Raw genomic sequence first — 23,263 nt, 5'->3', positions numbered from 1 at the left:
GCTGTTAGTTCTAAAGCTGAGAAAGGTGCCCAGAACACCTTTCAGCTGTAGGCACCTCTCAGTGCAGGGCCGCTCATCTGCGGTCAGGTAGATAGAGCCAAAGAGAGAGTGTGTGGAGAGTTCTGCGGGAGTCTGTTTTTTGACTGTTGTCTCTGTCCTTTCACTTAGGTTGCTGAGATCACAGGTGTCGTGGAAACTGCTAAAGTTTACCAGCTTGGTGGCACCAGAACAAACAAAGGGCTACAACTACGGTAGGAGAGGTGTTTCTGTGTGGCAGCTTCTGCTCCCGTTGCACACAGGCACTGCCTGGGTGGGCTCTTACTCTCTCCCAGTGGGATGTTTTTCTGAGACTTGGATTGAAACTTATTTTGCTGTTGCCCAGAGAGAAAGTGGGATATAGCTGTTTTAGGAGAAATCAGGGATATGAAATGGTAGGACATATAGAAGAAAAAAGTTAGGTTTTGTGACCTGCTCCTTCCAGAGCCCTGCAGGCATTTCCTAAGCAAGGTCTGGAGGCTTGCTTCTGGTCCTGGCTCTGTCACTAACCAGCCTGTGGCTTTGACGAGTCACGTCACCTTTTTGGACTTAGTTTCTTCTTTAGTAGCATGATATTTACTGAACACCTGATACATGCCAGTGTTCTAGGCATCAGGATAGAGGCGAAAACAAAATAGATACATAAATCCCTGTCCTCTTGGAGCCTGAAAATTCTAAAGCCCCATATAGGAAGGAATAGAAGCAGTTTGCCAGGACCAGTGTGAATAGCAGGTAATAGGCACAGCTGTACCATGGCCTAATTTGGTCTCTTTGGGTTCTCCCCCATTCTCTTCTCCCTCCCCCATTATCTCTTTTGGTCTGTTTAAAAAAACTAGTTGGGCCCTGGCTGGCATGGCTTAGTTGGTTGCACGTCATGCCGCAAAGCGAAAGGTTGCTGGTTCGATTCCTAGTCAGGGTACATGCCTGGGTTACAGGCCTTGTTCCTATGCAAGAGGCAGCCGATCAGTGTTTCTTTCCTTCTCTTTCTCTCTTCCTTCCCATCTCTCTAAAAAGAAATACAATTTAAAAAGGGGAAGGGAAGGAGAAAGAGAGGGAGAAAAACATCAATGTGTGGTTGCCTCTCATGCGATCCCTACTGGGGACTTGGCCTGCAACCCAGGAATGTGTCCTGAGTGGGAATCGAACTGGCTACCCTTTGGTTTGCAGGCCAGCACTCAATCCACTGAGCCACACCAGCCAGGGCAGAATGTTTTTAAATAAATAAAAATAACCGGTTGGGGAGGGCAGTGGGCATAACATGCAGCAAGTGTCTCTAGGAAAATGGCACTGACTCACTCAACTTTGTCAGCACAGGGGTCAGTAAAAAGATAGTGTTCTTCCTTTCTAGGGAAGAGTTTCCTTGTCATTCAGATATGTACATAATATTTCATGTTCTGGGTGCCAATTGACTGTGATGGATTTTATTATAAACACACTTTTGAATTACTGGCCAAGTACCTTTGTTTCCAATGCTACCTTTGGTTTTTAATCCTGGTTGCCCATTAGAACAATCTGGGAGGTTTTGTTTGTTAATTTCAGTACCTCATTCCCACTCCCAGAGAGTCTGATTCAGTTAATGTATACAGTGGCACTTCGGCACTGGAATATTTTATAAATCTTAATGATGCTAGAGGACAGTCAGGATTGAGAACCACAGAGATAGACAGTACACAGACTGGTAGGGTTGCTTTGCCAGTGCTTCAGTCAACATACCTGTTCTTGAAGCTGTGGTTTCTTTTTCGCGTAGGCATGGCAACGACCAACGGGTATTCCGCCTGGAGTTTGTCTCAAACCAGGAATTCACCGAAAGCGAATTCATGAAGTGGAAAGAAGCAGTGAGTGGATAGACAACACCTAGCTCTTATTCCTGAAAATAGTAACAGCATCTCTTTCCAAAATCCCTTGTTAATATAACCTTTTATCATGCTTTGGTCCAGATGTTCTCTGCTGGAATGCAGTTGCCTACTCTAGATGAAATCAATAAGAAGGAGTTATCTATTAAAGAAGCTCTTAATTATAAATTCAATGATCAGGACATTGAAGAGGTAAGTAGACTCATACTCCAGAGGCTTCAGGTTCATCAAGAACAAGTGTTAGAGAAGGGCATGACTTCCTTTTCTTTCCGTGTATCTTGATGTTTTTAGCTATGCTCCTGCTGCATGAGGATGAGGGAATGCTGATATTGCTCTCTTACTATTTAGAGTTTATCTAGATTTTTTCTGTATAGTCTCATTTGAAGTCATAAGCTAAAGAAGTATATTCAGGGCTCAGGGATCTGTATTCTGCTAGGCTTGGTCCTTCAGGAGTTTTTTTTCTCCAAAACATTTTGGTAAAACTCTTTGATCTCTGTTCTCTTGGACAGTGGCTAGCCTTACAATACCAGGCCTTTGGGCTGCTGCTGTTTATTGGTGCATGTTCCTTCAGACTGTCCCAGAAGAATCTCCGTGACCCTGGAAGCAGCATAGTATCCCTTGGAATGAACTCGCTCTCTCTCTGGGGCATGCCACTGCTGTAGGAAGAGCGCCCCCTTTTAACTAGCTGCTTGCCTCCAAAATGGGCTCACTTAGCCTGTCTACAAAAATAGTTTAGGAATACCTCACTGCTGGTATCTCCTCTCTGGTGCAGATTGTAAAAGAGAAAGAAAGGTTCAGGAAAGCTCCACCCAACTATGCTATGAAGAAGACTCAGCTGCTAAAGGAAAAGGTAAGGACTTGCACTCAAACCTCTCTCCCTGTCCTGTCGAGATATGTGGAAATCAGACTTGTTCACCCCATCAAGTTAGTGGCGGCGGGATTTTCCTTTCTGTAAATTGAAACCGATCTTACTCGTTCCATTCTTACTTTCTTATCACTTTGGTTTTGTGTATAATCAGATAGACCCCAGGGTGTATCAGTACTAGGTCTAAACATATGAGTGATATTGCCAAGCCCAGATGCATTAGGTGGCTTTTCATTCTTCACCTCAGGAAGGGGTGGAGCCTTATTGGAGTGAGTTAGCCATATAGGACCTGGGTTCTAAGGTTAATATTGCACATCACTGATACCAGGGGCCCAGAGCCAGGAAGGTGTCACTGCTATAGTAAAAAAGTTGTACCTCGCATTTGTAAAGTTTGTTGTCAGTGTTCTTTCACATTTGTCGTTTGTTCCTCACGTGAGACAACTTGGCTGTGCTGGAAGTCAGGGGACACTTGATACAGATCATAGCCAAAAACACACACTTCTCTCTATGCAGGCCATGGCTGAGGACCTGGGGGATCAGGACAAGGCCAAACAAATCCAAGACCAGCTGAATGAGCTGGAGGAGCGGGCAGAGGCCCTGGACCGCCAGCGAACCAAGAACATATCTGCTATCAGGTATGTTACAGAGCCTGTTTTCACTGGGCTCCTATCCTTAGCCCTCATACCTCGCCACAGGTATCAGGCAAATCCGTGGCCATGCACGTTCTGTGCTACCCTGGCTCCACATAACTCTGAGGTCAGGGCTCAGTGGTTCCCTCCCTCCTTTCCAGCCCACTGACCCGTTCCCCTTGCTTACTCCCTAGTTACATCAACCAGCGGAACCGGGAATGGAACATCGTGGAGTCTGAGAAGGCCCTTGTGGTGAGTAAGATAACTTTATCTGGATCACTGAAAATAACTTTAATTAATAAAATTATATGAAATCCTCTCTATACCTTGCCTGAGTGTATTTTTTAAATTATTGAAATAACATATTCACTGAACATATGCATACTCTCTCTGTATATACAAATACACCAATATAATTTATTAATTTATACTGAAATCAGCAGTCTTCTGCCCTGTCTTATTCATCCCCATCCTTAGGTTCTGCTCCACAGGTATTTGTTTTTATCCATTTCCAGTTTTGTTCCTTAGGTGGTTGCCCCCATATCTGCTCTGGTGCTCTTGAAGAGAAAAGAATGATAAACAGCTTTGACTTTTTTCAGGACCTTGCAAAGACTGTTATATTTATATGTAAGCTTATGATGAGAGGAGGGGGAAGGAGGTACAGTTCTGTAATGCATGCTCTCTGTCTCAGGCTGAAAGTCACAACATGAAAAACCAACAGATGGATCCCTTTACCAGGCGGCAGTGCAAACCTACCATCGTTTCCAATGTGAGTGCTTAAAGAGGACGTTTTAGTCAGGACCTAGATTCTGGGACATAAAGTGAATTCCATTAGGAGATTAATGAAGAAGTTAAAAATAATGTTGTCTTAGTGGGATTTGCTTGCCTCAAACTCTTGGGTCTGGATGCTTCCTTTTTTATCTTGCTGTAGGACATCCAGGTGGTAAGAATGTGGCATGGATTTACAGAAACCTATGGACTAAACACCCGGTGCCACAGACATTAGAAATGTATAGGCTGAGCCCTGGCTGGTGTGGCTCAGTGGATTGAGCTCTGGCCTGCAAATCAAAAGGTCTCCGGTTCGATTCCTAGTCAGGGCACATGCCTGGATAACAGGCCAGGTTCCCAGTTAGGGGCGCATGAGAGGCAACTGATTGATGTTTCTCTCACACATCAACGTGTCTCTCCCTCTTTTTCTCCCTCCCTTCTCCTCTCTCTAAAAATAAATATTAAAATAAAAATGGTTAAGATGATAAATCTTACATTTAAAAAAAAGAAAGAAAGAAATGTGTAGGCTGGGTCACCTACCTAGGCCTGACTAGGCAGGGCTTGGCTTCAATGCTGTTAATTGCCTCTTTTTGCTGCCTTGAAGAAAACCCCACTGAGTTGCTGATGGGGACCCCGTGGTGCTTGTATGTTAGTGGTGGTAGGTGGGAAAGATTCACAGTAGGACTGTGCTTGGTGTCGAACAGTCTCTAAAATAACTTATTTTCTCTCTTAGTCCAGAGACCCAGCTGTTCAGGCTGCCATCTTGGCCCAGCTGAATGCAAAATACGGTTCTGGAGTGTTACCAGATGCTCCAAAAGAAATGAGCAAGGTAAGTGCAGCCCTGCCCTGCCCTGCCCTGCCCTGCGGCCTGCAGAGCTGGGCTGCTGGCCTGGACTCCAGAGCAAGCACCTTGCCTAGTTTGGGCTTGATTTTTCCCACCTGGAGGAACATGGATTCCCGCTGGCCATTCCTTCTCCATACCAGTTACGTACAAATGTGGTAAAATGCTATCGAAGATTGGTGAGATGACCTAAATTCTAAACCCAACACTACTACTTAATTAAGGCCTTTACTGCAGCATTAGGCAACTAATATCTAGTCCCCTGACCCACATTTTCTCTTATGTGAAATGGGTATATTATTGTATACCCTACCCACCTCACAGGACAATTAGGAAGAGCAGATGACATGTACGGATCAGACAGTTAAAAAAGTGAAAGCTCTTTGAAACTAAAATGTTAAACCGAGAGGAACTGCCCATCCAGAAGTACTTTTGTGCCTAAGTTAGGTCTTTTCCTGTGGAGCCCAAACTGTCTCAGGAATTTCTGAAATCTTAGGTCAGAAGGTTGGCCTGTTTTAAACCTCCCCTTTCTACCCTCACACCACAGACATGGGCCTGCCCGCTCTTTGTTTTTAGGCTTCAGAAAAGAAACTTCTCTGTCTGTGACTTCCTGTGCTCTGAGGAAAGGAGTCAGGAAAGGGCCGTAGTAGGAAGATCTAGTGAACTTAAGCAAGAGCTTTTTAACATTAGTGGCTGCTGCTACTTTAAGTCCGCTTACGTTTATGTTTTTATAATTACTGTTTGTCTTCACATTACAGGGTCAGGGAAAGGATAAAGATTTGAATTCTAAGTCAGCCAGTGACCTCTCAGAAGATTTGTTCAAAGTACATGATTTTGATGTGAAGATTGATTTACAAGTTCCCAGCTCAGGTAGGTGAGGATGGGGAGTGGTGACGGCCAAGGATCAGAGAGCTCCATGGCCCTCTCAGCCTGCATGGTGGCCTGTTTTACGGAAGAAATGGGTGTTTCTGCTCATCAGTATTTATAGGGGCTGCAAGTATGGTTTGAGAGGGAATAGGGACAGTTAGGAGGGCTCCCTGAAGGAGTGAAGCACAATACTAAAAGCATTTTGTAGGTTCCTTAGCTGCCAATTTGCTCTTCTTTCCCACAGAGTCAAAGGCTTTGGCCATCACCTCCAAGGCTCCACCAGCCAAGGATGGGGCTCCAAGGAGATCTCTGAACTTGGAAGACTACAAAAAACGACGGGGGCTTATCTGAGCGCGCCCAGCCTGCTGCTTCTGACCCTGCATGCCCATCAGTGTCCCACCATCCTCTTTTCCTTTGATTTGCCCTGTTTGGGCTGGAGCAGCAGTAGAAACTGGGAAGAGACTCTAAACTGCCAGTCATCTGTAATATAAACCATTTACTGTATAGACCTCCCTTGTCTGCACCATCTCCCATCAATACCCCCTCCCACCCAGGCCCCATGCAGTGTGGATCTGGGCTCTCTTCGGCTTTATCCATGTCTTTAGATTTGTGTTTGCCTTTTTTTTTTTTTTTTTTTTTTTTTTTAAACTGGCACAGTTCATTGGCCACTCTGCACGCCCTCAGTATTACCATGGAGCTGGGATTCCTGCTGGAACCCCTGGTGGCGATAGCAGCAGCACTGGGCCGTCTCCTCTGGATTGCCGTGGACCCAGACAGTGAACATGTGGCACCCGGCCCTTGTGGAGGGAGTGGGTTTGAGCACCTGCAGTCCTCCGTCCTCGCTCTTCATCTTTCTCTTCTTCCCATCTCTGCAGAAGAGGGGTTTTCAAAACCAATTTAGTTTCCAAAAAGTGTACATTTGTGGGGAGGGAGGGGGGTCTATTTGAGAGAGAGAGAGAGTGAGTGTGTATGTGTGTATGTCTGTAAGTAAGTGTGGGTTTTTTATCCTTTTTTTTAAATGCAGTACTCTTTGTATCAGTCTGTCATGGGTCTATAGCTGTTTCAGATTTTTTTCAGCTGTACTTGAGCATCTGAAACTGCAAGAAAGAAACTCATTAAATGTGATTCTTCTTACTAAACAGGCCTGACTGCTGTAGCTGTGTAACTTCCTCTTCCCTACCTCCTCTTCCTCATCACCTCCTGACCTCGGAGAAAACTCCCCAGTTTGGCCCCTTCCCTGTAGGCTGTGTCCTGGCAGGCGGGAGGGAAGCCCGCAGCCAAGTTCCGGGGAGGGCAGTGCAGGAGTCTTGCTTATCCCATGGGTACAGCTTCTTGTAGAAGGAATCTTTTTCCCACCCCATGTACTTGTCTCTTTCTAGTGATTCTGTTTTGCTGTTTCAGTAAGAATAATATTTTGTTCTTAAGAGAAAGTATTCAACATGATGTGGAGAGAACGAACACAAAAAGATTTAGGTTGCAAATGTTACAAGCATGTGCAGTTTTGTGTGTGTATACATATATATATGGTAAGCATATATATTGTTGTGCAGCTAGGGTGGAGCCAGCAAAGAAGTGTGTATGTCTTTATGAAATGTTTGAAAAGAGATAAGCTGACTGCTTGATAATCATTCTCAGGTGTAAAGCTCCAAGTGTAAATAAAAGTGGCATTTAACAAATCTTTTCAGAACAAAGTACAGCTGACTATATATACCAAGAACTAAGCTAAAGAAACAGCTGAGAGCTGCTGATTTCCACAAGAGGGAGAGGAATCTAGAAGCTCAGCTTTGTACTTCTTTCTTACTTTTCTGTAAGGAAGTGGGGTGATGGGAAATCATGGAGTTAGGTTGTATTTAAACACAAAAATGAACTTGGCTAACTCTTCTGGGTTTAGTAGAGCCTCAGCGTTGCTTTAACTTAGTTTACACTTTTTTATTTTAAGAACAGTAATGGATGGTTTTTTAAAAGTATTGTGATTGTAAAATTGATAAATATGACTGTAACACAGCTATGTGGTAGCTGTGACAGCGCATTTGGGCAGAGGAGTGGTGATGGACTCATTAAAATCATACATACTTGAATAGTCCATTGACCGGAACCCTTTATAGACTATTGTGTAAATGTGGAATCACAGACTGTTAAACATTGCCTGGACTCTGGCAGAGTCCCGGAGGCTGCTGGGACCTCCCCTATCATGACGAACTTGTTTTTTTCTTCTCTTTCTGGTTTTAAAAGACATGAAATTATAGAATCCATATAATTTGCTGGAGTCATTCTGATTGACCATATAGATCTGTATTTAATATCATTTGGATTTGGAGAAGTGTCGATTACATTATGGCTGTGTAATAAAATTTTTATTAAAACTGCATCACACTGTAGCCACTTCACCATTACCTCCCCATATGCAGCTGCTGAAACTTTCGTTCTGAGATGCCAAAATAACAGGGAGAAAAGCCAACCAAAGAAGACTGAAAGTTAACTCATCACCTGAGTAGCCCGCTTGGTGATTGGAATCAAGACTGAGGACTTGGCTCCAGTCTCAGCTGAGGCAGGGCCTCTGAACTGAGAGCTTGACCAGGCATAAGACATGAAACTATAGGATCAGCTGGGCTTCTTGGTGGTTCACAGTATTTCTTGTGCTGGGAAACTGCTGCAGAGGCCCCCTACTCCATATACCACCTCCCACCACATTGTGGTTTCAGTGTTGAAGGGTGCAGTACCTAAGGCTGTTTTATACATTTTCACTTCCTTACAAGAAGCAAAAAGGCCAGTGTCCATATGCCTAGCTCATGATGTATAGGTTTGTTTGTCTGTCTTGCTTCTGACAGGTGCAGGGAAAGTCTACGCCTGCAACTTCCCTTGAAAAAGAATGCTTTGTTTTCTTTGTTTCTGTTGTGAAATCCTGACCTGTCACTCAAACTGTACAGATATTTGTAAATAAATTTTATGCCCTGTTTTTAACAAGAGGATTGGATTTAGTCCAAGGATTGCCTCCTGAGTGGCAACTCTCAAAGTCAATGTTTTGAAAGTCCAAGAGAGCCTCTCTTTTGCTTTGTTTCTCTTTCTCTTAGCACTACGTACCCAAAAAATACTTTCAGCTCCTCAGCAGCCTGGTTCCCCAGAAGTCCCTCTGGTATGGCCGTTGTGTAGAGCCAGGGCGACCTTCACTTGGCCTCACTTCCTACTTTGGCAGATACCACCGAGCTGTAACAGAACTAGGTAGGGCGCATACACAGCCTAACCCTAGTGAGCATCTGGTCCTTTAAACTTTCAGTTGCTTTAGGAGCAGTTCCTTCACTATCATGTTTACCTAGGAAGGGGAAACTTAAGTGTCTATCTGGCCCTGGAGGAACTATAGCTAAGCTTCCCTCCTGCCCCCAAGCTAAGGAGACCTGCAAGGGTTCTACACATCCACTGCCTGAGGCTGCCTCGGCTCTTACCTGGTTCTAGCTAGGAAGCAAGTCCTCCCCTTTGGAAATGAAAGGGTGGTAGGTGACCATCACACAATGGTAGGAGTCCAGTCCAAAGCCCGCCTCTAGTGTGGGGAGAGCTGGGTCACGGGTTCACCCTGCCACTACATTCAATGAGGTTTTCTCCAACTCCCTACCACTCCTGTACCTGACTGTTGAGAGGAGTGGATTCCCTGGGCTCTAGAGAGAAGCCTTTGAGCAGAGGACAGCCTAGTCCATTTGTCTCCCTCCTGTTGGAGAAGCAGGAAGAGGGAGGGACCACAAGGGAGCTGACCAGTGCAGATCAGGCAGAGGGATGCAGAGGGGACGGGCGGGGGGGGGGGGGGGGGCTGGGTTGGTCAACTTCATCTTCTGGAGTTGAGGATTCCTTGGGTAATCCTGAGTGGCAGTGTCCAGCAACTCTCTGGAGCAGGGAGGCCACTGACCCCCAGCTCAGATCCTTTGCATGAATGACTTCCTGAGCAGCAACCTGCCTTCTCTGTAAAGTTCCCCAGGCCAGCCCCAGTGCAGGCTGAGCAGAAGCTGGAGGTAGAGTGTCTTGGTCCTGCTGAGGTGCTTAGCCACTGCAAAGGCACATCTGGGGCTTCCAACCAGAGCTGGGGACCCAAGAGAGAGCAAGAGCCATAAGGCAGGTGAGCGCAGGGTTCATATCACAGGTCTGCCACTTACTACCTTTAACTCCTCTAGGCCACAAGTGTTCCTATCTTTAATTTAAGACCTATCAGAATTGTGATAAAGATTAAATGTTCCTTTCCCCATAGGGGCTCAATAAATACTGTTGTTAGTGAGAGTGGTGGCTGCTGGGCCTGGGCAGAGAGATTGCAGGTTGGGGGCTAGCGCAGGCCTCAGTATGGAAGGAGAGAACTGCCAGGCGAAGAAGGGGACTGAAGCCACAGGACACCCCCAGCGTGGGGGTTTGGCAGAAGGCCAGGCCTGAAGCTGAAGGGCAAGGCCCTGAGACTCCTGGCAGCCCCCACCTTGGTGCAGGGAAGGGAGGCGAGAAACTCCTTCAGGCTGAAGTTCCCACCGGTGGGCACTGGCGGGCGGTCAGCGCTTCGGCTGATCTGGGGAACAGTCCAGCGAAGGAGAGCTGCCCTCCAGCCCTCAACACACACCCTCTTTACAGGTGGCCAGATGGCGGGTCTTAAAACGTCGTCCTGCTCTCACGTTCAATGGCTCTGAAGACTGCACCTTCCAGCAGGCTCACTGTCCCAGCAGGCTCCGAGCGATTGAGGCCCAACCTCCTCCCCAACACCAAGAGTAATTAAAACACAAAAATGACACCAAACTGGGGAATAAGTGTAAAGAAGTCCAACCAAGTTCTGATCCTTCCCATGATGACTACCTAAAGACCTTCTTCAAAATACCAAATTCTTATTTAAAAAAAAAAAAAAAGTTTATGGGTTCATTTGAGCCAAAACTGATGATAATCTCTGGAAGCAAGATCTTAAATACTCCAATACCAGATTCTTAAAAATTTGTTCTCTTTAAAGCTGTCTGGCCCTGCCTTGCTAATCGTGGGTGGATGCCACATCTTGCGGGCACACGCACATTCTCCCCACCTGGAATGCACTGGTCTATCTCCATTGATTTTTCCCTGGAGAATGCCTCACTCTTCTGTGCTCAGCTGAAAGGTCACCTCCTCCAGGAAGCCTTCCCTGATCTTCCCCTACCGCTAGGGTTTGGAAGCACCTCCCGCTGGTTTTTCCTAGCGTGGCGCTCCCCACTCTGTACTCTTATTGAGTCTCCACCCCTAGCCTGGAAGCTACTTGTATTGCCACTCCGTAAGCCCAGCACCCAGCGCTGCCTGGCACTTAGTTAACGCCCAATAAACGCGGTGGAGGGAAGAGGGCAGGGGTTTGTGGGGAGCGCAAGTGGATGTCCAGCAGCAGGCGCCGCGTTCTGAGGCATTTGACCGTACCTCCTCCCTCCCACCTTGCCCCCAGACGGCAGCGCGCGCTAGGAGACCCGAGGAGACTGCCTGCCGTTGAAGGCCAGGCTTCGCGTCCTTAGGGTTTGACCCCAGGCCACGAGACACACGGCTCCTACAAATGGAAGCGGCGGGCGACCCGGACTGGGCGCGAGTGCCGGCGACATCCCAGCGTTCGTAGCAGAGGCCTCAGCTTTTCAGTCGCGCAAGTCGCATGGCACCCCCGCAGCTGACCGCATGTTCTGTGGACTCAGTCACTGCGCACCTTGAATGGAGGTCAAGCTGGCAGGCAGAAACATCACAAATGGAATTAGGGGCTGTGCCCACCCCCCGCGGTTACAAGATGGGGAGCATGAGAGACAAAGCGACTGCACTCGGGGCTTTAGAGCAGTTGCCTTGACCGACATCATTGGCCACATCCCTGACCGCAGATGCTCTCTCCACTTGGCCGCTAGGAGAGATCCTGAGAGTTCTGAGTTCTGAAAAGAGACAGGAGGGAGGAGACCACAGGAACACGGGCTCCTGGAAAGGATGGAAGACCTTGTTTACGAAATGTGTCAAGAGAGAAACGATCGTGTTGTGCATACACAGGCATGGCGACACGTGTTCATTTTGGACCAGAGTAATTCAGATGGTGGAGGGTGAGTGAAGGCAGCTAGATCTCCAGCCCTGCTAAACTATCCTTGCACCTAATTCTAGAATATTTTCATGGAGTCTATCAATTATGGGGTCAGAGAAGGAGCGAGAAATGGATGGCATGTCTGGGAGGAGAAACCCAGAGGCAAAGGGTCTGAGGTTGTCAGATGAAGGCAGCCATAAGAGAAAGACCTCCAATTCTTCCTTATCCTCAAGTTTCTATTGGTCCCTGGCTCTGGCCAACCGTCCAGCACCCTCTCTAGTATGCTCTTGGCAGAGAAGGGCATCTGATTGACCAGGGATGGGGAACTGTTTGCATGATGCAGCTGAAAGACCAAGTTCTCACTGACAGCCCCTTGGAAACAGTAAATGCAGCCATTTGGCATCTTGGGGCTTGTTTTCTGGTTGGGTCCTTTCTGATTCTTTGCTTCAGAAGACAATGTAGAATGATATACCACCACTCCCAGTAAGGAGGGGGTCCTCATAAGAAGTACTCATTCCTGTATTTCTTTTACCTAGTACAGTGCCTGGTTCATAACAGCTGCTTAATGGAAGTTTGTTTGCTCTGTGAGTGACTGAATGAATCACAGGTATTGTCACAGAATATTGGAATCTTGAAGTCAGAAAGTCACTTGCAGGATACCAAGCCCTACAGAGTGTGTCTGGGAATTGTTGACTAGAATGAGACCCTTTATCACCTGGTCTAAAGGAACATTTATTTCCTGCCCCTCTCTTCTGCCCCCTCGCAACACACATGTGCACGTGCGTGCACGCGCACACACACACACACACACACCATAGAGGCTCTGTTCTCTCTGGAGAGGACTTCAAGTCTCCCCAAAACAACAGATGGCCCATTCACATGCACTGGCCATGTTCTTTCTGACTCTCCCCATGGGGGTTTGTCCCCAGTCCTCTTCTGAGGGCAATACCTTTCTGGCCTGGGTAGCCCCAAAGGACAAAGAGAATTGAGTACAGGAGACATGGGTGTTCCTGGGTCTTCAAGCTCTAGAATACCCACCACCGCCCCCACCCACCCACCCCGCCTACACACCCAGGCACCTAGGCTCCTCCAGATCTCTGTGCCTCAGAGGAGGTAGCCATGTGACTTCCCAAGCTCTCCACAGAGGACTCAATATTCAAACCCCTGTATTTCCTCCTTTCTCTTACTGCATGTCTTCAGTTTCCCCTCCTCCCTTCCCCTCCCACTCTTTCTTCAGTTTCCCCCAGGATCTTCTTCTTTATTCTTTGCTGAAGGTTTCAGTTCTCTCTCCGAACCATCCTTTTCTCTCCTCCAGGGTCCTCCTTGAATCCTGGCTAAGAGAAATAAGAAAAGAAGAGCTCCTTCTTTGGGCCATCAGCCTCAGAGATAATCCTTCTGGGATACTCTCCCCACAAGGCCCCCAACAATCTCTAGGCATCATGCACCTGATAAGGGATCCTCATTTGTGGCATTTGAGAGAAGACGGGACATGCCGTGAAATACTGAATTCTACTCAAAGCAGCCTTGCAGTTCAGCTGACCACTAACATGTGAGGGGCCCAAAGACCCACCACAGTGATGCCACTATAAGCACATTGCAGTACATGAAACATTTCACCAATATCGGCAGTCTCTTCCCAATTTCACAGCGCCAACACTGTGGGTCGGGTGAGATTTTCCTAATCACAATGAGAGTGTGGTGAACCTGAGATTAGCTATTTCTACCACCCACGCTAAAACTATTCTATCATTTTAGAGATTTCACATCTTTCATTTTGTTTTATTCTCACAGCAGTCCTGTGAGGTGGACAACAACCTTGCGGAGGAGAATCAGCATTTCAAGGAGATGAAATTACTTGCCCACAGCCACACAGCAGACTCCAAGCCACAGACTACAAAAGGAAAAGGAGAAGGGGGACTCAGCCCCCACCAGCCAGCCGCCAGGTATGCTGCCCAGGACTCCGCCTGGACACGTGGAGGCCTCCAGGCCCCGCCCCCTGGCCTCGTTCCGCCCGCGGGGAAGTAGGGGTTTTGAGGGGAAGAAGTCTCAGCTGTTCCTGCGACAGTGTCCCCACTGGGGCGCACGCGCTGGCGTAAGGTTTCTTTGGGAAGCCAATGGCCTTGAACTTTGTGCTGAAGGATCGCCGGGCAGAGAGAAGCCCCGGAGACCAGGATGGGTGGAACGCGGAAAGGAACCCTAGGGACTGGGTGGGAGAGCAACAGAAGGACTAGCTCCTCCCCTGCGGGGTCAGGGACCTTGGAGCCGCTGGGAGGAATCCTCCGAAACCCGAAGCCTGAAGCCTGGGTAGGCAGTAGGACCCGGAGGTGCAGCGGCCCCTCCCGTCTCCTCGAGGGTGGGCACAGAGAGGCTGCGAGGGCCAGGCTCTGATTTTTTGTCCAGGACCTCTAGGCTTCCCCAGCACCAGGAGCAGTCACTGGGAGCCTTCCCCGCCCGGCAAGGGCCCTGGGAGGCCCGCGCTTTCTCTGAAAGTGAAAGAAGTGGGCGGGGGGCGCGGCCGAGGCGGGGCCCAGGCGGGCGGTGGTGCAGGCTCCGCCTCGGGGCAGTCTCGAGCCGGGGGCGCCGAGCGCCTCCAGTCCCCACCGCGTCGCAGGCTGGTGGGCTCCGCTGCGGCTCCTGTGCCGGGAAATGACCCTGCCCGGGGGCCCGACGGGCATGGCGCGGCCGGGAGGCGCAGGGCCCTGCAGCCCCGGGCTGGAGCGGGCCCCGCGCCGGAGTGTCGGGGAGCTGCGCCTGCTCTTCGAGGCGCGCTGCGCCGCTGTCGCTGCAGCCGCCGCCGCAGGGGAGCCCCGGGCCCGTGGGGCCAAGCGGCGTGGGGGACAGGTCCCCAACGGGCTTCAGCGGGCTCCCCCTGCCCCGGTGATCCCGCAGCTGACTGTGACAGCCGAAGAGCCGGACGTCCCCCCGGCCAGTCCCGGGCCGCCGGAGCCGGAGGGTGGCTGGCTCCCGGCCGTGGGCTCGTCGCACCTGCAGCAGCCGCGCCGCCTCTCCACCTCGTCGCTCTCCTCTACTGGCTCCTCTTCGCTGCCCGAGGACTCGGAGGACGATCTGCTGAGCGACAGCGAGAGCCGGAGTCGCGGCAACGTGCAGCTGGAAGCCGGCGAAGTCGTGGGTCAGGTACGGGCCGCGAGGGCGGAGCCAGCCCCGGGCGCGGGGGCTGCTCTCTGGGGACCCAGCTCCTAGCTCTCTGAGGTCCGACTCCTGCCCTAAGTTCCCTTCGCCGAGGGTCTCACTGTCCAGGGGGCTTAGGGGTCGGAGGGAGGCGCCGGGCGGGTCTCTTGCCTTGGCAGTTTTCACCCTGGTTCCACAGGAGGGTCGCGACCCGGGCCCAGGGGCGTCTAAGAAGGCGAGCGAGGAGGAGTCTGCGACAAGTCACGGGGACCGGCTGGGGTGGGGAGCGGGAATTCGTGACCTGCCGGCTGCGAGGTGGCGCCTGAGGGATCGGAGGGGGTTGGCCTTGCCCCGAGAACTCTCGGGGAAAGCGGGGCAAACGAGTCTCCCAATCTTGCCGCCCCCTCTCCCGCGCCGCGGCCCCACCCCCGCCGTTGCCACGGTTTCCCTCTCCTGAGTGGGAGTGGAGCGGCGCTCCAGACTCTGCTCGGGAGCCGCCGCCGCCGCCGCCTGCTCCCCGCGCCCGCACGAGGCGTGGACGTGGGGAAGGGAGGGGCGCGGGACTGGGAGCTCGGGCGGGGAGGAGACCCCGGCTCTCCCCGGTTTACTGCTCCTAATTGTGGCCGGGGAAGGTAAACTGAGGCTGAAGGGGCGTGATCAACCTATTAGTCTACGCCTCTGGTGTCAGAGGCCTGGGGATTCGACCCTCGAATAATCCAGGGCAGGGTTCCCTGAAGTCCTTACCCGTGCCTGCCCCTCAGGGCTGTGCCGCGCCCGGGATGGCCGTCCTGAGCCCCTTGTTTAAACCAAGGCCGAATACTTTCCCTAACTCCTCCTGACCAGTAGGAAGGAGTTGCTATAGATCCACGTTATGCAAGTGTCCCTAGAGCTGAGGGAGAGACGAAGGGCGCCCCGCAGGCTCTGGTGGCTCCTGGCCTTCCCAGAAGGGCGGTGAGAACCGCAGACGCGCGCCGCGGTTGCCTGGGAGCTGCAGGGAGAGCCCTGGGGCGCGGCCCGGGCCTGCTGAGCCGAGGCTCCGCCGCACGCTGCGGTTGGACAAAGCGGGGGAGACACTGAACGCCTTGCAGTGGACCTGTCTCAGTTACCCCCTGAGACTTGACTTACATTACCCAGAGGACGGCATGGTTTGTGACACAAGAGGAAAAAGAAAAAAGTCGCACAGACTAGGAACACGCCCGACCTCCAGGTGTAGGGTGCGGGAGTCCCTCTCGCCTCTCCGCGGAGTAAGGGTGCCCCTGACCCAGGAGCGTTCCCCGTGCAACCCTGGCCCGTGTAGTGAGGCGGGTGCCGCCTATGGGTTTCCAAGGAAGTGGAATGTGGGGCAGCGAGAGGACTCCTCCCTCTCTGCCTCCTCGGAAAATCCGGAGCAGTAGTTCTGGGTCCACGGCTCCCCCGCTCAAATCTCTGACAGCTGAGAGGCGGGCGCAGGAGGCGAGGCGCCACGAGGGCAGCCTCCCCCAATCAGTCCCCCGCTCCCCTTTCAAGCCCGTGGGCGGAGGAGGTCCCGCGGCCCAAGGCTGTGTGCAAGGTAGGCAGCCCGGCTAGGGTCAACACTCCAGGGACCAGTCGCAGCTGTGCCCTGGGCGTCTTTCGCCGGCCTTTCCCACCCTGGGCCTTGCAGTCTCCGGCACGGCCAGGAGCTGGAGCAGATGGCTGCTTGAAGGCCCTTCCAGCTCCAAGGCTGCGCCTCACAGGCCTTCCCAACCCCCAGCCCGCCGGGGCCTCCCCGAAGGCAAACAGCCACGGCGGCGGCCGATAAGCCAGAAGCTGTTGACAGAGGCCACCTGCGTCCTCGTGGAAGGGCCTGGCGCGGACTTTGCCTCTCGGCCGGTCCGGGAGCGGCACAGTGCGCCCGCCCAGGCTGCCTTTAGGGCTTCCCCCGGCAGGAAGCAGCGCCCACGGGCTGGCCGACCGTTAAGGATGCACCTGAGAGAAGGGTACTGGGGCGGCGCCAGGGAGCGCCCAGGTCGCCAGGCCCGTGCACTCGGACCTGCGCAGATAACGGGAATAGCCAGAGCAGAAGGGAGCCTGGGAAGGCTCTACCTTGCCTCTGCCTAGCACATACGTCCTTTTCCTTCTCCTAGGAGCCCCGAAGGGCCTGCCCGGAGGGCAAAGCTGGGCTCCCCACAGGGCAGTTGGGGCTGCACAGCCCGCCTCCCTCCCTGGGCCTTTCCTTTATAGTACAGGGAAAAGTCATGGGCAGGGATACCCAAGGGGCATAAGCTGGGATGGGGCGCTTTCCCCAAGGGCAGCAGGCATGGCTGTGTTCTTAGGCCTTGCCTACCCCTTGAAACAATGCTGGAGTGTTGCTGTAGCAGAAGAGAGGGTGTTTGGCTCCTGTTCATTTGGTTCTCTTCTCTCAGTGCTCCAGGATGGGCAAGGAGACCTGGATGCCATCCTGTCCTGGACCCAGAACTCCCACACTTCACTTTTCACTAATTATAGAGCAGAATTTAGGTTAACTGACTTCCTTTTTAAAGAGTAAAAGCCCCTGGGAGGGTGAAGTCGTGGGTCACTTATACCTTAGTGCAAATGATTTTATAAATTTAAACTGATTGCTTTCACCACCACCACCACCACAGGGAGTGCTAGTTTGATAGGGCAATGGGAACATGGGGAGGGGGTGGGGCTGGTAGAGAGCTTCAGCCAGTGATTGGATGGCTGGAGGCAGGGAGTGGGAGCCAGTAAGCATGGGGGTCAGTACCAAAGGCAGAGTAAAGGGTCCATTCTGGCAGAAGATACCCTGAGTATGTGGTGTGATAGAAGAAGCAGGAGTCCTCAGGGCTTCAAGTGGAGCTTAAATAAAGGAGGGTCAGAGGCTAGTGTCTAGCCAAGCTCTGTCCAGCGGGTAATGTTCCTTGTCCAGCCTCGGGCATGAGGACTTATCAGAGGGTCCTCCTGTGACTTCATTAAAGACACCAGGGTCAGCTCTCTTGGGCTTTTTGCTCCAAGATGCTCTGGTAGCCTCTGGCCGCGAGTTGGTTTCCCAGATCTCTGTGGGGCATAGCCGAGGCCAGAGAACAGGGCTTTTGTCCCTCTTGTCAGGTAGATCTCACCTTGTAACACAATAATTCTGGTTTCTGATATGCATACAATAAAAGCCTTACCTGCTCAAAAATTACCTTCCCTGCTGTTGTTCATGTGCCCAAATCATCGCCCACTCACCAAAGAATGTTTCTCCAGGAGCCTTTTTGGAGATATGCCTCTTTATGTGCATCATGTCCTCTAGGGGAGGTAGCTCCCCAGGGTGGAAGGCGGCAGTGAGCTCCTTGGCACTCGCTTCAACTCCTTCCACGTTTGACCATACCCATCACTGGTGGGGCTGCTAACTCCTGTCACACCGACCTCAGGAGGTGGCGGGGGTGGCTCAGATGGGTATGATCGCTCGTTGTAGCCTGCGTGGCTGGAACCAGCCTTAGTCTTTGCTGCTCCCAGCTGACGGGATCCTCTCAAAACTGGGGTGGGGAGGGTAGGTGAGGACCCCAGCTTCCATCATTCTTAGAAGCAAGTTGATGCTGTGTTATCACTCATCAATCAAGTGGCAGTAGTCCAGGTCTGCCAGTGCCAAACCCTCCTCTACCAGATCCACCTTCTACCTTCCATCCCCACTCACTACTCCCACACAATCCCAGAAGAAAGAATGATGCAGTTCTCTCATCTCACTTGACCCAAAGCTGGTCCCCTCTTCCACCGGGGTGGCTACAGTAATAGATGTACCCTCTGATTAACTCCATTCTGGCCCCACTCTCTCTCGCTTTCTGCCAGTAGGCACCTGAAGCTGCCTGAAGCCCCACCATTAAACCCATTCCTTTGGATGAAGGCAAAGGTGTCAAGCCAACAGAGGGTGGGTCCCCGGGCAGATCTCAGTGTTTCCGAACAATCAAAACACACCACTTTGTGGCCGCATATTGCTTCACCTGGTCAAGAGCTCTTTCTCATGTGGGGGTGGGGGTCCCCTTTGGACCCCCAAAGGGAATCAGGATGGTAGCCTGGACTCTGAAATCTGCTGGGGCAATTGAAACAGAGAGAGGCGGCTGGGCTGGTAGATTGCTTAAACCAGAGACTGGGAGGCTGGAGGCAGGAAGTGAGGGCATGCTAACTCCCCTGAGCCTTGATTTCTTTGTGTAAAATGGCAATAACGCCACCTCCTCCTGCACTTACTGTCTGTGTGCTTCATTATCATCATTCTCAAACGGAGAGTGGGAGAAGAGGGTATAGGGTGGTGCTGCTGAATACACATGGCACATACATCTTCCCAGAATTTTATTTGAAGTTTTGGAGGTGGGAGAGTTTTATAATAAAACTTGGGTTTCTGCAGCATGATGCAAGCCTTGTATGTATTTAAAGAGTAAGAAAGGAGTTTTAAAAGTGTGGGCTGCTTCTGGCTACACCCCTAGATCCCTGGAGATTGGGCACGTGATCACACCCCAGCATACCATATAGGGTCTGCGGCAGGAAAGCAGGAGCACTGCTGCCTCGTGGAGGCTGAAAAGTGCCTGGCATGCAGTAGGCGGTCAGTAAATGGTGGCTTGTGTTATGGCAGTAGCTCTGCCTTCCCAGAGGAAACAGGCCTACACAGATGAAATTCTTGCTTGGACTCACTTGCCTAGAAAGTGACAGAGCCAGGACTGGAACCAACTCCTGACTCTCCACCCGGTGCTCAGTCACTAACTCCCATTTCATTAACTCCCATTTGATCCACATAGGAAAGGGCTTAACGGTCAACAGCCTTACGCTGCTTAAGCCACTACCCCAGTTCTCCCTCCCCTTCTTGGAATTCCCTCCGGTCAGGGAGGCTGGATTCCTGGGTTCCGGCCCTGTAGGGGCACATATGTGTAACTCTTCTAAAAGCAGGCACCCCTGAGCGGAGACAGCAAACACAGTCTGGGTGAGCAAACCTGTGCACTACAAACCTGTCGACATAGGAATGATAGCTTTTGGGTGGGAAGAAGAAAGGTCCAGAATATGAGATGTTCTCAGGATTGAGTGGAGGCCGGAAGAAATGGTCATGAGGCAGCAAGCACATCAAAATCTACATTTCCCTCTCAGTTTGATCTAAAATGAAGGTCCTCAGCTGTGCCTCCCATTTTCAAAGCTCAGGTTTCTGGGTCCACATTAGGACCAACAGTGCTCTGGGTCTTGCCATCTCGTGAGGAATGACATGGCATCCAGGGATAGACAATTTTGGGAAACCCAAGTCATTCCTTCTTCAGACCCTGCCAGGCACCTGGCCCCCCTTCCCTGGACCTTGGTAAAGGTTTTTTTTATGTGACTGTCTGTCTCTCTACATGAGAGGAACCTATGGTCCCAAAGTGAATGAATCAACAATCCAGATTTGTCCAGCTTCTGTTTCATGCCAAGAAATGAGGTTGGGGGAGAGAGAGTCTGTCACACATTCAAGCCTCATTTATTACAACAATCCAGTGAAAGAGGCTATTTCCCCATTTTACAGATGAAGAAACTGATGCACAGAAATTTGTTTCTCAGGCCCCAAAATATCCTGAGGCATCGGTAGAAATGCAAATTTTTGGTCCTACCCCAGACCTACTCAGAATTTCCCTGTGGTAAACCCAAGAATCTGCATTTTTAACAAGGGTGGCCATCAGGTGATTCTCACGCTCACAAAAATTCTAAAACCTCGACAGAGCAGTTTAGTAACCGGCCCACACAGTTTCTGAGCCTTCTGACGCTAAGTCCAGGGCACATTTGAGAAGCTGGATATCTGTCACCACCTTGTGCATCTCAGTGTCCACCACACAGGCGCTCAGTAAACTTTCCTGAGTGAGCAAATGAATGAATCATCAGGCCCTAGCTGCTTGCGGTGGGACGGGGCGGGTCGAGTCGAGTCCCTGTTCCAGAGGAGGGAGGGCTTATGCATTGCCAAGACGCTGGACAAGGAGCCCGGGACCGTGTTGCTTTCAGAAAAGCCACTGGCAGAAGATCCGGACCATGGTGAATCTGCCGGTCATGAGCCCTTTCAAGAAGCGTTATGCCTGGGTGCAGCTGGCTGGGCACACGGGTGAGCACGGGCAGGCGCGGGTAGGGTGGGTCGGTTCCTCGGGGAGGGAGGGACTAGGCAGCGCTAACTAGCGTCCGGGTCTGCAGGGAGCTTCAAGGCGGCGGGCACCAGCGGACTGATCCTGAAGCGCAGCTCGGAGCAGGAGCGCTACTGCTTAGGGCGGCTGATGTCCGACTCGCTGCGCGGATGCGTGCCCGCCTTCCACGGCGTGGTGGAGCGCGACGGCGAGAGCTATTTGCAGTTGCAGGACCTGCTCCACGGCTTCGATGGGCCCTGCGTACTTGACTGCAAAATGGGCATCAGGTACGCGTGCCCTGCCGGGCTGTCCAGGGTCTCCCGGGCGGGGGGCCAGGGCTGCGCTCGACCGGGCCCGGTGTGCGTCCGCTCAGGCCCCGCCGCCGTCTGCGCCTCTTTAGGACTTACCTGGAAGAGGAACTGACCAAAGCCCGAGAACGGCCCAAGCTGAGGAAGGATATGTACAAGAAGATGCTGGCTGTGGACCCTGCGGCGCCCACTGAGGAGGAACACGCGCAGCGCGCCGTCACTAAGCCGCGCTACATGCAGTGGCGAGAAGGCATCAGCTCCAGCACCACGCTCGGCTTCCGCATCGAGGGTATAAAGGTGGGCCAGGCTCGCTTCTCTTCGCACAGCCCCGCCCTTCCTCCACCCCAGCCCCCCACCAAGCGGTGTCTAACTTCCTAGTCGGCCCCCAGCCTCCCGAAATAAGCACCCTTTGGCGGCTGCCTCTCAGTCCCAGGCTTCCAAAGTCTAGGGAGGTACCGCCGCTATAACTGATTCTCTCCCCTCGGTCGGGCCCCTGACACTTCCTGTCCCACCTTCTTAAGAAAGCAGACGGATCCTGCAGCACAGACTTCAAGACAACGCGAAGCCGGGAGCAGGTGATTCGAGTCTTTGAGGAGTTTGTGCAAGGGGATGCGGAAGTGCTGGTGAGCGCCAAGTCCTAGACCCTGAGCTACTGGGGAGCCTGAAACCGAGCAGTGCCCCAAGCCAGCCTGTATACTGCCTCGCCTATGTGACCCCCATCGTAGCATTTCATCACATCGTGTTGTAATTGTTTTACGTTCCTTCCCTTCTGTTCCGCGCGCCACTTGAGGGTCTGTGTTTCACTGGTATTTACCAAGCCGAGCATGCATCGTGGCCCCTAATGTTAACAGAAGCCCAATTAGTGTTTAGTTAATTTGCCCTCCTTTCCTACCCTCCCCTGTCCAGAGGAGGTATCTGAACCGCCTGCAGCAGATTCGGGACACCCTGGAGGTCTCTGAGTTCTTTAGGAGACACGAGGTAAGAGGGGGTAGGGTCAGGTTCTGCTCTGTGGTCTGTGAGGGCTACACGGGGAAAAGGGTGGGGGCGCTTTTCTCGGGGAAAGGGCTGTGGCCTGACCTTTGGGGCTCTGCAGGTGATTGGCAGCTCACTGCTCTTCGTGCACGATCACTGCCATCGCGCCGGTGTGTGGCTCATCGACTTCGGCAAAACCACGCCCCTGCCAGACGGCCAGACCCTGGACCATCGAAGGCCCTGGGAGGAGGGCAACCGCGAGGACGGCTATTTGCTGGGGCTGGACAATCTCATTGGCATCCTGGCCAGCCTGGCTGAGAGATGAGGCTATGCCCCTGTCCCCACACAGACCGCTGGCCTGACAGATGGACCTGCGTTTTTGTCCCCGCCATGCATGCCGGGGAGAGACTGAAACCCAGAGGTTGGGGCGGTTCACAGGTTTCTGTAGGGCCAGGTGCCAAACACTATGGAACGCAGCACCAAAGCTGTTCCCCACGCAAACCCAAGTGGCCCCAGAGCCGATGACACTAATTTATGGAGGGAGGGGTGTAGGCTGTGACAATGGGCTTCTTCCTCAGCCCAGCACTACTGAGGGGGCTCTGTGCTTCTCCAGAGAGGCCAGATAATGAATTATTTTGCAAGCACTAGATCTGTTGATCTAACCTCCCACACTACAATGGACCTTCCTTCTCAATAAAACTCAAAGACACCAGTTTTGGCAACTCAGGCCTCATCTCCTCCCTCCTGGCCCTCTCTTTCTCAATTCCCAGCCATTCCTTACGTCCACTCTGATTACTGGATGATATGAGAAGAGCTCGTTATTAGAGGCACCTGTAGGGTTGCAGCCTGCCCAGATGAAGGGTACTCACAGGGGAAGGGCTATCCAGCAGAGGCTTCCTGCAGGAGGCAACTTCAACTCA

At 51.9% G+C, this 23,263-nt stretch overlaps 2 protein-coding genes across 2 annotated transcripts in view; both read left to right on the top strand.

Moving 5' to 3' along the window:
• The window catches only part of RTF1 (RTF1 homolog, Paf1/RNA polymerase II complex component), a 54,847-nt gene extending 46,040 nt beyond the window's left edge, over positions 1-8,807 (top strand). The window contains exons 9-18 of the mRNA XM_054565570.1: positions 169-251; positions 1,784-1,871; positions 1,974-2,081; positions 2,662-2,739; positions 3,268-3,389; positions 3,578-3,635; positions 4,075-4,152; positions 4,885-4,980; positions 5,751-5,862; positions 6,104-8,807. Of these exons, the coding sequence (XP_054421545.1) occupies positions 169-251; positions 1,784-1,871; positions 1,974-2,081; positions 2,662-2,739; positions 3,268-3,389; positions 3,578-3,635; positions 4,075-4,152; positions 4,885-4,980; positions 5,751-5,862; positions 6,104-6,210 (930 nt within the window). The 3' untranslated portion in view covers positions 6,211-8,807. The remainder of the gene's footprint in view (positions 1-168; positions 252-1,783; positions 1,872-1,973; positions 2,082-2,661; positions 2,740-3,267; positions 3,390-3,577; positions 3,636-4,074; positions 4,153-4,884; positions 4,981-5,750; positions 5,863-6,103) is intronic.
• Positions 8,808-14,524: 5,717 nt separating this feature from the next.
• Positions 14,525-23,015, top strand: ITPKA (inositol-trisphosphate 3-kinase A). Its single transcript, XM_054565120.1, has 7 exons — positions 14,525-15,013; positions 20,951-21,047; positions 21,134-21,350; positions 21,464-21,668; positions 21,893-21,994; positions 22,278-22,349; positions 22,465-23,015. Exons 1-7 carry the CDS (start codon positions 14,525-14,527, stop codon positions 22,666-22,668), a joined length of 1,386 nt encoding a protein of 461 aa, XP_054421095.1. The 3' UTR covers positions 22,669-23,015.
• Positions 23,016-23,263: the final 248 nt, after the last annotated feature.

Source organism: Pteronotus mesoamericanus, unplaced genomic scaffold, assembly GCF_021234165.1.
Source record: "Pteronotus mesoamericanus isolate MK-2021 breed Mesoamerican mustached bat unplaced genomic scaffold, CSHL_Meso_final contig_164, whole genome shotgun sequence".
Lineage (NCBI taxonomy): Eukaryota > Metazoa > Chordata > Mammalia > Chiroptera > Mormoopidae > Pteronotus > Pteronotus mesoamericanus.
Note: the sequence above shows the minus strand (reverse complement) of the source record. Positions and strands in the feature narration are given on the sequence as shown.